At 39.5% G+C, this 15,796-nt stretch overlaps 1 protein-coding gene across 7 annotated transcripts in view; it reads right to left on the bottom strand.

The window, feature by feature from the left end:
• Nucleotides 1-1,300: 1,300 nt before the first annotated feature.
• Nucleotides 1,301-15,796, bottom strand: part of wt1a (WT1 transcription factor a) — a 28,533-nt gene continuing 14,037 nt past the window's right edge. For 2 of the 7 annotated variants that reach the window (XM_052119744.1, XM_052119748.1), the window contains 5 exons: nucleotides 7,023-7,125; nucleotides 5,199-5,346; nucleotides 3,568-3,657; nucleotides 2,899-2,991; nucleotides 1,301-2,145 (listed from right to left, as the gene is read on the bottom strand). In XM_052119744.1, the coding sequence (XP_051975704.1) occupies nucleotides 2,024-2,145; nucleotides 2,899-2,991; nucleotides 3,568-3,657; nucleotides 5,199-5,346; nucleotides 7,023-7,125 (556 nt within the window). In that variant the 3' untranslated portion in view covers nucleotides 1,301-2,023. The remainder of the gene's footprint in view (nucleotides 2,146-2,898; nucleotides 2,992-3,567; nucleotides 3,658-5,198; nucleotides 5,347-7,022; nucleotides 7,126-15,796) is intronic. The other 5 variants (XM_052119745.1, XM_052119749.1, XM_052119747.1 and 2 more) reach the window with 3 other exon arrangements.

Below are 15,796 nucleotides of genomic sequence, written 5' to 3'. Positions count from 1 at the left end.
CAAAACATCTCTTTGCAACTTGAAGTCTCCTGAAGTCAAATGACAGCTTTGGGAAAGTAAGCAATGCATGTAATGTTTTTGCATGGAAAAGAGTGGCCAGTACATTCTTCAAATGTTTCCATTTGTATTTTACTAAAGAAAGAGTCATATGAGTTTGGATCAACTTGGCATGGCATTTTTTGTCCCCTGGCCAAGAACTATCAAAAACAAGACTGCTAGTCATTGGTCATTCCAAGCTGTTGTAGTACTAAAGTTTCATCCGCCTTCTTCCTTTGAAGATCCCTGTATTTCCACTGACAAAAGACCAATGATCTTTTCGATTAAAGTGGTGAGTATAAATGCACCCCAAGTCTGTTGGAAGTGGACTGTGCCGGAGTTACACAAAGCAGCCACCTTCCCTTCAAAGGGCACTCCAAGCAAATCTAGGATAGAGATTAAACGCTGTCTCTGTGAGATATAGCGGGACTTTTCGGCATGAGTAATTGGGTGGAGAAGTATGCTGATTTATGCAATACTGGGGGCCACGCAAATTGTTGAAGATGGAAAAGGTTAGACATCCACGATTTGGGTTCTAGATAAAGCTAAAATATCAGCAGATTGCTGTACATTTTCATGGGTGTTTTCATTTAGAGTATGGACAATTGAAAGGAGGGATTTTAATGAGTGAAACAAAATCTCGGTTTTATATGACTTGAAGTGTTTCACAATGAAAAAGTTATGTCTCTCCTCATTTGATATCCAAATCATTTCTTTCAGCACTTTAAAGGGATACTTTGCCCAAAATGTTTAATTATGTCTTTATTTGTCCACACTCATGATGTTTCAAACCCATATGACCTTCGTCCGTGGAACACAAAGGCAGAATAAGAGCCTCAGTCACCATTCATTTTTATTGTATGAAAAAAATGCAATGAGAGTGAATGGTGACTGAGACCATCATACTGTCTAAAATCTCATTTTTTGGTTCCACGGAAGAAAGAAAATCATATGGGTTCAAAGTAACATTTTTAGAACAAATATTTTTTGGGGGGGGGGAACTATCCCTTTACGAATATAAGTGAACTTAAACAGCATGGAAAATGTAACTTATTTTAAAATCCCTGTTCATCTGCCTAATAGATAAACTCAACATAAATTATGCCATATCGGAAAAGCTATAATGTAAAGCTTTTAAACACATGAAAACAGCTTAAATAAACAATATAGGGTCAACAACTATTTAAAGATTTTCTCTCTACAACTGTAACCAACAGCGATAAATTCAGAGCAGGATTGGAGCTTCAAATATAATCTAGTTAATGCAGAGTTTTATTTAAAAAAAACAACAACAAAAAAACAGAATGTAAATATATAAGACATATACATTCAAATAGAGCTCATTGAAAAACAAGAAAAACAAAAAACATTTTCATCTAAACACTTTTCACATTTCTTTCCTTTACCTATGAGTCATTTTTACCAATTTTGCATGTTAGATTTTTTGGTGTTGGCTGAGGATTGAAACTAATATTTACAACTTGACCACAAACGCTCAGCCACATAGCCAGTGTGACCTACTCATAAATTAACTGGGGAGGTCAAAGAGAGTGGATTTTTACAAATGGCATGGACAAGCACTTAAGTGGAGAGTGGTTCACAATTTCAGATACAACATACAAAAGCTGTTGGATAAAGTTCGAATGAGTTTTACCAGGAGAAAAAAAGTTACATTTTAATTTACAAAAAAATAAAACGTAATAAATTAGTCTGGAAACTGCTGAGAACAACTAAATTAACTGTTAGATGTACATAATATTGCACATCTCAATCAAAAATCTCATAAAAGACATGATAAGGTTCCCTCATTGGAAACAGACATTTTAATATTGACACTGTGATGGTGTATTAGGGCCAGTTACGAGTTGCCATTAGGGGATGCTGCACATGCAGATAAACAGGCATTTCAGCCTCTTGCACTCCATGAAATAATTTTTTCAAAGTGCCACTTTAGGATTAGTACTATTACAAAGAAAGAACAGTTCAATCAGATGGCCAGCTGCAACTTCGTCAAATTCCTCTGGTGCATGTTGTGGTGCCGTACAAGCTCATCAGACCTGGCAAACTTTTTCTGACAGTTTGGCCATCTGCAGTTGAATGGTTTTTCACCTGGGACGAGAGAGATAAAGAGGATAAAGACATTACAATGGAATCTGAAACTATAAACAGAGAATTTAAAGGAATATCATCATGATAAAATAATAATTAGGTCACTTTAGAGTAATTCAGGCCAAAGGTCAGCTGATTTTTCAGTACAAACTGAAAGCATAGTGCATAAAGGTATAGATCACTCAAAAATGAAAATTCTGTCATCATTTACTCACCCACATGATGTTCCAAACCTGTATGACTTTCTTTCACCCATGGATCACAAAAGGAGATGTTAGGCAGAATGACAGCTTCAGTCACCATTCATTTTAATTGCATCTTTTTTCCATACAATTTACATTTACATTTATGCATTTGGCAGACGCTTTTATCCAAAGCAACTTACAGTGCATTATTACAGGGACAATCCCCCTGGAGCAACCTGGAGTTAAGTGCCTTGCTCAAGGGCCCAACAGTGGCATCTTGGTGGTGCTGGGGCTTGAACCCCCGACCTTCTAGTCAGTAACCCTGAGCCTCAACCACTGAGCCACCACTGCCCCAATTAAAGTGAATGGTGACTGAGGCTGTCAGACCATAACATTCCTTAACTGTTACTCAGAGAAAAGAAGCTCATACAACATTAGGGTGAGACAATGATAACAGAATTGTCATTTTTGGATGTACTATCCCTTTAAGAAAACAGTGACCTTTGAATATTCATAAAAGAGTGTAAAGAGAGGAGCGAATTGTGAAAAAATTAAAAGGTTTACGCACTTGTTTTACCTGTATGTGTCCGGGTGTGGGTCTTAAGGTGGTCTGACCGTGAGAACTTTCTCTGACAGGTTTCGCACTGGAATGGCTTAACGCCTACACACACACACACAGGAACATACATGTGTGGTCACACACACACACAAGGAGAGAGTACAGGCTACAGAAGAAGCCAGAAAAGAGGCCATGCCAAAAGGTGTCAGACTGAAAGAATTGTCTCAAATTAAGTATGTGCAACCAAGATTCAATGTCCAAAGAGAAGATATTCAGTATAGCAATACATCAGCAAACACGTTCACTATATGTGGCTGATTCAGAAACTCATAAAACTTGTTAAAGTGCATGTAAGATTTTAAAACACTTGGAATGCAAGTGAATATGTAATCATTACCCAAGCTTAAAGCAGACTACATAATGCTATCACATTTGTTTTGTAGGTGATGTGGGGGACCGAATGAAAGCATTAGTGTAATTCTGCTTTTTGTGGCAGTCAATGTGTTTTGAGATATTGTAGGGAGATTTTTAGGGGACTTAGATATAGGGTTGAGGGTTCTATTGATGGAAGATCTAAAATAAGCCTTTTTATCCTCTACCGAATAGTTCCATATGCTAAGGAAAAGTACAAGAGGAAAATAGGAAAATATAGAGAATATAAGGCACATGGAGGCAAACCTGTGTGTCTTCTCTGGTGCCTTTTTAGCTGGTCTGATCTGGAGAATCTGCGACCACAGTCTGTGAAGTCACACTGATAAGGTTTCTCCCCTATGAGTTTAATACAACCAAACACATTTTATTGATTATATTAGAATTATGGGTAGTTGACATTAAATATAAGCCGTTACAGAATTGCAGAATTGTAGTGTGACATGCAATAATTAACCTAAAAGCAACATTTTCTAAATATTTTATAATTAATATTGTAAAACATATAACAAATTAAAATCTTATAAATAATTATATTTATTTGTAATACAATTATCTATTTTATTGTTTATTAATGTTTTATTATTTATATTTATTATAATCATATATTGTTTATACATTTTTGTGTAAAGTGTATTTTTTAATGTAATGAAATGACAAGAATGTAAAGGTAATGAAAGAACTAGGTCGCGAGTACAAGCGGCCGAAATGGGCTTCCTCAGAAGGGTGGCGGGCTTCTCCCTTAGAGATAGGGTGAGGAGCTCAGTCATCCGTGAGGAGCTCGGAGTAGAGCCGCTGCTCCTTTGCGTTGAAAGGAGTCAGTTGAGGTGGTTTGGGCATCTGGTAAGGATGCCCCATGGCCGCCTCCCTAGGGAGGTGTTTCAGGCACGTCCAGCTGGGAGGAGGCCTCGGGGAAGACCCAGGACTAGGTGGAGAGATTACATCTCCACACTGGCCTGGGAACGCCTCGGGGTCGCCCAGTCAGAGCTGGTTAATGTGGCTCGGGATAGGGAAGTTTGGGGCCCCCTGCTGGAGCAGCTGCCCCCGCGACCCGACTTCGGATAAGCGGTTGAAGATGGATGGATGGATGGATGGATGGATGGTGTATTTTTTATTCTTTATATTAAGTGAGAGACCACATGGAATATTTATACTTTTAAAATGTATTTGCAAAATCACTCTGCAGGAGCATTTAAAATGACCTAGTTAAAGCAAAAAGTCATTAAAAATGGTGAAAAACTTAAAATAAATGGTGACCAGTTATAGGAACCATTATATATACTTCCCTTTAAACACACACTCACTGAGCACTTTATTAGGAACACTATGGTCCTAATAAAGTGCCTGACATCGCCTTCTGCTGTAGTAGCCCATCCACCTCCATAGATTTTCTGTCAGCTCGAACAAGTCTGGCCATTCTCCATTGACCTCTCTCATCAACAAGCTGTTTCCATCTACAGAACTGGATGTTTTTTTGGTTTTGGCACCATTCTAAACTCTAGAGACGTTTGTGCGTGAAAATCCCAGAAGATCAGCAGTTACAGAAATACATAAACCAGCCTGTCTGGCACCAACAATCATGCCATGGTTGAAATCACTGAGATTCTGATGGCTGATGTGAACATTAGCTGAAACTCCTGACATGTATCTGCGTGATTGTATGCATTGCACTGCTGCCATGCGATTGGCTGATTAGATAATTGCATGAAAAATAGGTGTACAGGTGTTCCTAATAAATTGCTCAGTGAGTGTATATGAACAGTACATTTAAATCTAAAATCATGACGTTAAAATAAAAAAAATTCACTGACATGCATAAACAACCCTTGACACAGTTTGAGTGGATGCACTAATAGGAACATGCACTTAAAAATGTTTACCTGTGTGTTTACGACTATGCATCTGTAAGTGAGACAGTTTAAAGTATCTTTTGTTGCAGCCCGGGTAGGCGCACATGAACGGCCTTTTCTCGTTGGTCTCAGAGGAACGCACTATGGCAGGGGTAATGCCTGGAACTCGTCGCACATCCTGTGAGAAAATCGCCAAAATTAAAATCATGTTGCTATAAACAGTGGGCAATATAAAATCCATGTTCAAAGCCTGTGCAATAGCATGACGATTCTAACCAGGGGGGACAACACTAATGATTAGCATGCCCAATCGGTTCATTACTGCAGAATTAGCTGTGAAATGATCATTCAGATTTACCCATGCCACTGATATGGGCTCTAACTGTGAACTGTTAGTCACGGACATTAGCCAGACCCTTTTTCACTGCTTCACTCCCCCCATCCTCCCGTTCCCCTCATTTGCCCACTGCTAAAGCCCATCTGCTCTTAATTAAGCATCGCTTAGCATAATGGCGTTTCCGTACGCTGGCATGGTAATGAATGTGTGTTAAGTGCTATTGATAAGTAAATTACTAAACTGTTCTACAGCTGTAGTGCCAGACTTATATACAGCACTGACCCCACAGGGATGATAACACAACAAGCAAAGCCATACACCCCAGCGGGCTAACAAGCTACGTTTGATTTGTTGGTGAAGGTCAAGTTCAGATTAGCTATATAGTCTATATTTGGGGTCCAAAAGTCAGAGATTAAACCTGAAAATAAATGAAAAGGTTTTAGGATCTTGGAAAGTAAAAAAATTATATTTGCTTCCATTAAAGCACACAAGATGCTCTATTGTACATTTTCAAATCATGCTGGGATAACATGGATCATAAGATTTTGCACAAACTTTAAACTTTCTGTCCGTCTGTCCGTCTCTCTGCCTGTCTGTCTGTCCATCCATCCGTCTGTCTATCTATCTATCTATCTATCTATCTATCTATCTATCTATCTATCTATCTATCTATCTATCTATCTATCTATCTATCTTTCTCAAATCATGCTGGGATAACATGGATCATCAGATTTTGCACAAACCTTAAACTTTCTTTCTATCTTTCTTTCTTTCTATCTTTCTTTCTTTCTGTCTGTCTGTCTGTCTGTCTGTCTGTCTGTCCATCCGTCTGTCCGTCTATCTATCTATCTATCTATCTATCTATCTATCTATCTATCTATCTATCTATCTATCTATCTATCTAAATCATTATAAGGCTCATCAATCTCTAATACAACAAAGAGTGAGAAAGTAAACAAAGAAGTGAAGAAAGGCATCCCATTCTGAACAAGAACAGCTCTGGTGTATCTCTTCTTTACTGCTTTAAGACCGCTGACAGACATTAATTAAGACCTAATGATTTATATGCATGAGCAGCAGGCAACTGGAAACTACAGCTTTATGGCTAATGGACTTTTTAAAGTGATTCCTCTTGCCTTTTCATCCTCAAATGCCTTTCAAATGTCTCTGCTATTCTGGAAGGGGGCTGTTTCCTCTCGCATAACCTTCTCATTGCGTCACACTCTTTTTTCGCCTTCTTTTTAAATTGCATCTGTCTCTTTTTATATTAGTTATTTAAGACTTTGTATCACACTTCAAAATCTCATTTTATTTTATTTTTTAGCAGTACATAATTTTAGCTAGTTATACAATCAACCTTTTATTGAGGGTTGTGTATGAGGTGTGTGTCAGTCTGTGTGTGTCTGTGTGTGCCATGGACTGACCTTGGCCCAGTATGAGCACATCTCAAGAGGACAGTGAAACTTTGTGTGTCCTGAGAGTGAACTCTAGTGGGCTGTGAGCAGGGATATACTGACCTGAATGCCTCTGAAGACGCCGTGAGTGTGGATGCGGTATTGTGCGCTGCAGCTGTAGACCATGGGCGTGCTGGGGTCGCTCTCATAACCTGCTCCATGGCTGCTTGTGTTTAAAGGGGGAGAATAGTTTTGTTATTTTGCTTAGCTAAAATAAAGTAGCCTATATGAGATTTACTATAACATGAGCTTATGAGTATTCAAAAAGCAGGAACTACAATCAACATTTAAAAGATGTCTTTGCACTGCACAAAATCGTTTGTGGCCTGCCCAGTTATTTTGAATCAATTTTTTTTTTTTTAAACAATTACATCTCAACAAACTTATGGAATAGAAAATTAATAATTGTCATTAATGCTGAGACTTTCTTTTTTAATTTTAATGCATAAAACTTCAAATGTTTTTCTGGGGTCAGTGACTCAAAATGATGGAGCAGGTCACATTTTCTTCATTAGTATATTTTCTTGTTTTCTAGTAAAAAATATCTAAAGATCCTTAAAATAATACACATTTACTTGAGAAGCATAATTGTGCAAACTTATATGATTTGCTGTTAGAAAATATATTTTGAATTAAGTTTATTTTTCTTAATTAATTTCACATTTGCATTTTTTAAACATAAATCTGACAAAATGTTGTGAGTTCGATGCTTAAAACAAGAAAAAGAAACATCTCCAGTTGATAAGAAAAATAAACAATACATAGGTCTCACAGTTTAGTAAATGTATCTTGTTTTAAGCATTGTTTTGATAGCTTTACTGGAAAAGAACAAAAATAGTGATTAAAAACGATTTTCTTAATCATGCGTCTTATAACACTTATATCATCTACAATGACTGGACACTTGATTTGTACAAAAATGAATGTTAAAATGAATATGTCTTAAACTAAAGTAGAGCTTGCGTAAACTAGAATATGACGACTACATCTATGTCAAGTAAGGAATAATTGCTCCCTGTTCCAAAGTGCAAAATTTTTGCCCCAAAAATTTGAGGTAGGGCTAGTCAGAGAGATGAATGGGGGAATGTGTGGTCTTGCTCTCTGCTGAACTTCTGCCTGAACTTCAGCATTATACCTCTTAACGTGACGCTGTAAATACATGTTTTTAGTGTCTACCAGGGCAATTATGGAAACTTTAGAGTGATGTAAATAGGGTACAATGGGGCTAAAGGCCCCAAGGGGAAAAAGGCTCATTTGATTTTATTTTCTCCCAAAACACTAAATAGGAACAAAAAATACAACAGCACTTTCCCAAACACCTGTTTGTCACTATATATGCACTGCAAAAGTTTCCTGATCCATGAGATCTTTGTGTGGTGTCTAAAGGTTGATCATGAGGCAATTTGATTTAATTATTAAGATTTATTTTAAATGTTGCAAATGTATGTAGCTAATGAAAAACCCTATAATGAATTTGGTTTGAGACAAAATACTTATTTATCATTTTCATTTTTGTTCAAGGTTTTTTAAATAACTGTCCAGTAAGTGAAATTATAGTATTTGCGGTAAATATCCCCCTATTGCAGGAGCTAAAGGCCCCCATAAAATGCAATGGTTTTCTTAAGTGGGGCGAATAGATTTGGACTCACATCGAGTGATCCAGTCACAATGGAGATTAATTTGTTTGTAGAATACTTAAAATATTATAAAATGCCAAATATGTATGAAATTAACAGGAAATCCTGCACCCTTTTCTGAAGTAGTTGTTTTAAGTAAGCATTATCTTAATTTGTACTATAACTATTGCCCCTATATCTTCACAATATCCCTGTAACCCCCCTATGGGCCTATTAAAGTCTCCCTCCACCAAATAAATTTTAATAAATTATAATACTTTTAATCAACACACCCTTCCAATATAATTTTTTCTTTAAATGTTGATGCATTTTGTGACCAGAAAAAAAGCTAAATCTGTTAAATCGCTCAACAATTTCTTAATTCTTAGAAATCTGAAGGAAGCACCAAATCATTTAAATATGATTCAATTTAGACTGTAAGCTCACAACTCAAAAACTAAACATTGGGCTAAAACATAATTTCTTTAGCCACAATATGATCACAAAGGAGGCTGAATTCAACCTGATTCGACTGACATCATGTTTGCACCAATTCAAATGTGTTTACTTTTGCCTGTGGCACTACTAGCGCATAACGGCCTCAAACAAATTGGTTCTAGTCTCATGATAAAAAGGAACAAATCAGCATTCACATAATCAATGATGAGCTTGATTCGGAGGTTGCATTTTCCATTTAAGGTTATATATTTAACGCACTAACGGTTAGGGTTGGGGTTGGGGTTAATGCGTTGTGTGGAACCAGCCGTATTATGTTGGCCAATCAAATTGTACCTGTATTGGCGGGAACTCCACCCTGAGGTATATGAGGAGCCAGGGGGAATTTGGACAGTTCACTTAAATGTGTAGCTCATACAGTATGTTCAATAAATGCATAGTTGTTAAATAACGTCGTTGTTCCCTCTCGTGACATGGTGTCAGAAGTGTACGTTGCACCCACGATCTAATTCGCCTTGTTTTGAGTGGTATAATGTCCAAGTTTAACGCACCAGAGGCTTTCAACTTCGCACAGCCTGCGATCTGGCCTGCATGGATCCAGCGGTTCTCCCGGTTTCGCATCGCAACGAAGCTGAACAAGGAAAGCGGTGAAGTACAAGTCAATTCTCAGATTTATGAAATGGTTAAAGATGCCGAAGCTATATTTGGATCATTTATGTTTGACGAAGCTTCGCATGCAAATAATTACAAGACTGTTGTTGGCCAATTTATTGAATATTTAGTTCCCCAGAGAAATGTTATACATGAGAGGGCCTGTTTTCACCAGCGCACACAGAGATCAGGAGAGACTGTTGAGGCTTTTGGGAGATGCCTCTATGAATTGGCTGAATACTGTGAGTTCGGTGCGAGCAAAGAGGAACAAATAAGGGACAGAGTCATCATAGGGATTGTAGATCATGATGTTTCCCAATAGAATCTGAACTGACTTTGGACAAAGCGGTTGGATCGCACAGCAGTCTGAGCTAATTAAGACCCAAAATGTGAGCGGGGGAGCAGACGCTGAAGTGAACGCAGTGCAGCACGGACAACGGAAAGGCACAAAGTGCTATATGGGTCCACCATATAAGGAAAGGGGTGGTGAGAGGAAACAAGCCATATACTGCACACGCTGCAATCATGCACACACAGAGAATAATTGCCCTGCACGAAATAAGCGATGTAGGAGATGCAATAAGTTAGGACATTTTGCCATTGCATGTAAAACGTAAAATGTCAAAGAGCTGGTAGTGTGTGACACTGAGTCTTGTGATACATTTTTCCTCAGGACTGTAATGAATGAGTCTGCTTCTGAGGACAGGTGGTGTGTTACTCTGCCTATACAGGGCAGGTCAGTCAAGTTCAAAATTGATACAGGGGCATCACCATCATGTCACGCTCTACATATGAGAGCTTACAATGGCACCCTCCACTGGTCAAAACCAGTATAAACATGAGAAGTCCTGGGGGAAAAGTGAGCTGTATGGGATATTTCCTAGCAAATACTGAAAGTAAAAGGAAATTTAGAATTTGGGGTTTTGTTGTAGAGGGGCCATTTGCTAACAATTTACTCAGTCGAAGCACTGCTTGTAAAATGGGCCTAGTACAGAAAGTGGATGAAATCACAGACCACGATGATGTCTATGGAGACATTGGCTTGCTCAAATGTGAACCAGTGAAAATTGAGCTTAAGTCAGATGCCACTCCTTATAGTCTGGCCAGCCCTCGTAGAATTCCCTTTCCCCTGTAGAACAGGAGCTTAAGCGCATGCAGTCCTTAGGGATAATCTCTGAAGTTACTGAACCAACAGAATGGTGCACTGCAATGGTGCCGGTAGTAAAAAAAAAAGGGTTCTGTCAGGATTTCTGTTGACCTCAAACATTTGAATCAGGCTGTAAAATGTGAGCACTTTATTGTCCCAACTTTAGAGGATATTTCCCCAAACTCTCAGGAGCCTGTGTGTTTTCTACTCTGGATGCATCCTCAGGGTTTTGGCAAATCCCTTTGGACCCAAGCTGTGTGAAGTTTACCACATTCATAACTCCAGCAGGACGGTTCTGTTTTAATAGACTACCGTTTGGGGTTACTTCAGCACCCAAAATTTTCCAAAGGGAAATGAGTAGACTTCTAATTGGACACAAAGGCACTGTAGTTGTCATGGATGACATACTTGTTTATGGCAAGGACCAAAACGAGCACGACGAAAATCTTGAGGCTGTTCTGAGAACTATCAGAGAGTCAGGTCTGAAACTGAACCGTGATAAATGTCACTTTAATAGATCTGAGCTGCAGTATTTTGGCCACACAATTGGCCATGAAGGAATTAAGCCTGATGCAACCAAGGTTAAGGCAATCACCGATATGCCTAGTCCCGCTAATGTGACAGAGCTTAGGCAAATTCTAGGAATGATCAATTATTTAGGCAAATTTGTGCCAGAGCTTTCCACGGAGCTCCAGCCAGTTACAGCTCTGCTGAAGAAGGATGCAATCTAGCTATGGTCTGAAGTCCATGAGCAGGCTCTGAACATAGTAAAGTGCAAGTTAGCCACAGCTCCTGCTCTTGCATATTATGATCCTGAGAAACCCACTATGGTTAGTGCAGATGCGAGTAGTTTTGGGTTAGTAGCTGCCTTGCTTCAAGTTCATGGTGATGCAGCACGTGCTGTCGCATTCTGTTCCAGAACCTTGATCAAAGCGGAGTGCAGATACTCCCAAATTGAAAAGGAGTGCCTGGCAGGTGTGTGGGCATGCGAGTGGTTTGCCCCCTACCTTCAAGGCTTGGATGAATTTTGCCTGCAAACAGACCATAAACCTTTGGTCCCACTCATTAACTCCTATGATATTGATCGTGCCCCATTACGGTGTCAGCGGTTACTTATGCATCTCATGCGCTTCAATGTGAAAGCAGTGTATGTCCCTGGTAAATGTTTGGTGGTGGCAGACACACTTTCTCTGAATCCTCTGAGAGGGCACTGCCACTCAGAGATGGAGGATGAGGTGAAGGCATATGTAGAAGCAGTCGTCACATCTAAAGAGGTGTCACAATCAAAGCTAGATATCATTAGAAAGGCCATAGAGGAAGATGCAGACCTCCAGGCAGTGATAAGCTTTCTCAGCAAGGGTTGGCCAAAGTATATACCCTTCAAGCTGAGTGGCTATCACACTGATAGGGCTTCCTTGTCTCTTGTCAATGTGTTGCTCCTATATGAGGACAGGATTGTCATTCCTGAGTCGATGAGGGAGGAGGTGTTAAGCCGAATTCATGAAGAGCATCAAGGTCTCTCCAAGTGCCGTCAGAGGGCAAAAATGTCAGTTTGGTGGCCTGCAATATGTAATGACATTAACAGGAGGATCTCAATGTGTACCTTTTGTAACCCACACAACCCACACAAAGGAAAGAACCTTTAATCACTACCCCCTTGCCTGCTGGCCCCTGGTGCAAAATAGCAGCAGATTTATGCGAGTTGAATGGTAAAACTTACTTGATAGTTGTAGACTACTACTCGCGTGGCATATGAAATAGCCCACCTTCAGACACCATCCAGCTTCCATGTTATCAGCAGACTGAAGTGCATGTTTGTAAGATGGGGAATTCCCAGGGAGCTTGTATCTGACAATGGCACACAGTTCACCTCGGCTGAATTTCAGCAGTTCAGTAAAGACTACTATTTTCGCCACACAACCTCAAGTCCTCATTTCCCCCAAGCCAATGGAGCTGCAGAGATGATTCAAACTGCAAAACGGTTTCTCCGCCAACCTGATCCCCATATGGCACTGATGTGCTACTGGGTGACACCCATGGCTTTAACTGGACAAAGCCCTGCCCAGATAATGACAGGCCGACAGATCAGAACCTGCCAATGCTTGGAAAAACACCTAGCAGGCCCTCCTGGGGCAGGACCTGGACATTTAAATACTCCTGTGGTTACTCCTGCTGCACCTGTGAAGGCACCACCAGTTGTAACTTCCAGTGGAAGAGTTGTGAAAACACCAAAACTTAACTTAGACTAAAATCAGTTTACAGAGACTGAGTGTTACTTTAATCTATTGTTCTTGTTTGAAAAAAAAAAAAATAAGAGAAAAGAGAAAATTACACAAGAAATGTTATATAATATTGTTCTTTAATGTCTACAAAATGTAAAAAAGAAAAAGAAAAGGAAAAACACTATGATGTAGTTTCATTGTGTTGCATTGATCTGTTATTGTGTTAAAGAAAAATAGAATGTTCTTTTTCAAAAGGGGAGGGGGGGGCGGGTGGAACCAGCCTTATTGTGTTGGCCAATCAAATTGTACCTGTATTGGTGGGGACTCCACCTTGAGGTATATGAGGAGCCAGGGGGAATTGGGACAGTTCACTTAAATGTGTAGCTCATACAGTATGTTCAATAAACGTATAGTTGTTATATAACGTTGTTGTTCCCTCTCATGACATGCGTATGGTTAATAAAATATGCATTCCTGTAGAGTGTATTACAGCGCCTTTCTGTGGACATTTCACCCAGAAACTGGAGCTCACATGTGCTCATATGACTTTCAAGAACCTTTAACAAACCGAACGTCACAAAAATAATTTGGTTTATACAAAAAAATGGGACTAGAGAAACAAATGGTATTCGATTCCCAACCCCAAAGATTTGTCTTTTGGAACAAAATTTTGTGTATTTAATATAACAGTTTATGAGGTAAAAGGTTATCTTAGTCTCTGCGGTAAGTCCAGTCAAGCCAGACAGAGAGACAAAAGCATCCTGGAGAAAATTTTCTCACAGTTCATTAATTCACCCAAGCCCAACCAAAAAGCTCTACCTTTGCAACAGACTAGGGATTTAGAGGTATGCAAAGAGCTATAGGTAGTTGGATGTATAAGGAATGATTAAGTTTGGCTTGAGGAGCCACAGCAACGCTTCCATGGCAGCCCTCTTGAGATCGATCAGCATGTCTGATTTTTCCTCAACCATAACCAGCCCCGTCCCTCTCATTTATCAGCATATGAATCATTCCGTCACCCAGGGCTCCACTGACTCTTTCGGGGAGGCTGGGGAGAGGTCCTAGCCTCCTCCATGCCTGGTCGAACATGACTGCGGATTCTCGCTTGGGTCCCAAGGGGAGTAGAAGCTGTCCCATTGTGCACTGATACACTTCCAGCTCCCCCCTGCACAGCTCACTTCCTCCCGGCAGGCCAACACTTTACCTGGTCAAGGCTGAGGTGCCACTGGCAAAAATATATGGCAGGATATCATTCTCTTGCCAGACAAAACAGAGGCTAATTCTGCATGTCTACGCTCTACTCTTTGGCAGAAACAGAAAGATGAGATGAAAGTTGGGGGAAATGATTTTTGGGACATGAGAGGTTCTTGTGAACCTGTTCCAAATTTTGTTTTACACTAGTAACCTAGCTTAATTTGTAGAGACTATTATAAGTAATGCATTCATAGGTTAATTTTCCCAAATGTGTTAACACTGTGGTGCTTTTAAAACATTGAAGAATCATTAAAGAATGGAAAGCTTCCACCAACCATGACACAAGCTCGGATCAGTCTGATTTTTAAAAAGAACAAAGATTCAAGTGAGTGTAAGAGTTACCGTCCAATTTGCCTGATTCAGCTAGAGGTAAAAATATTATCAAAACTTTTGGCTAACCGATTAAGTAAAGTTATGACATCTCTTATACATACAGATCAGGTGGTGTTTATTCGGGGCCGCAGCTATTCTGACAACATTAGGCATTTCAACAATATCATGTGGTCAGTGGCAAATGATTGATGACTTCGGTCGCTGCCATCTCACTTGACACCGAAAAGGCATTTGGTATGGCAGAATGGGACTATCATTAAAGATTTTGGGAAATATACGGGTTTTGGTATGCTTTTATCGGATGGATAAAGTTACTTTATAGACAACCGGAAGCGGCAGTACAAACAAATGGATAAATTCATATTTTACTCTGAATAGGGGCACCCGGCAGGGTGGCCCTCTTTCCACATTAATGTTCTGTCTTGCCCTGGAACCATTCTCATCCACTATAAGAAAGGAAGATGATTTTCCAGGGGTTGTGGTGGGAGGTATGGCACATAAGCTTCTGCATTACTCAGATTTTATTTTATTATTTGTCTGCGACCCCACTAGATCTATGCCTTGCCTCTACAGAATTATTAGTTCTCAGTCAATTGGTCTAAATCCGAAGCTTTGTCTCAGACAGTGTACTTCCCAGTAACAGCTTTTCAGCCGGGCTCCTTCCAGTGGCCCAAACAGGGCATTAAGTATTTGGGCATTTTATTCCCAGCAAAAAGTTCATTTTGACCCTTTAATAAGAAGGTTTTTGATCGATGAGGGCTGGTGGGCTTAATTACATGTATCTATGATTGGGAAGGTTAATGTTATTTAAATGAATTGTATTCCAAAATTCAACTACCTGCTACAATCTCTCACTGTAGATGCCCCCCTCTCTTATTTCAAGCAATTTGATAGCATAGCGAAGTCCTTCATTTGGAATGGTAAGTGTCCCAGATTACATTTCATTAAAGTACATAGGCCGACTGACAAAGTTGGGCTAGGCCTTCTCAAGATTTTGTTTTATTATTATGCATTCGCAGGGTTGGGAGTGTTACTTTTGAAATGTATTCCAATACAGATTACAGAATACATGCTATAAAATGTCATTTTTTTCAATAATACTATTTCTGCCCTAATATCAAAGGTCTTACTAGAAAAAAGAAATGATGATCCAACGTG

Source organism: Xyrauchen texanus, chromosome 46, assembly GCF_025860055.1.
Source record: "Xyrauchen texanus isolate HMW12.3.18 chromosome 46, RBS_HiC_50CHRs, whole genome shotgun sequence".
In the NCBI taxonomy this organism is placed as follows: Eukaryota; Metazoa; Chordata; class Actinopteri; order Cypriniformes; family Catostomidae; genus Xyrauchen; species Xyrauchen texanus.
This window is presented reverse-complemented; position numbering and strand designations above follow the sequence as displayed.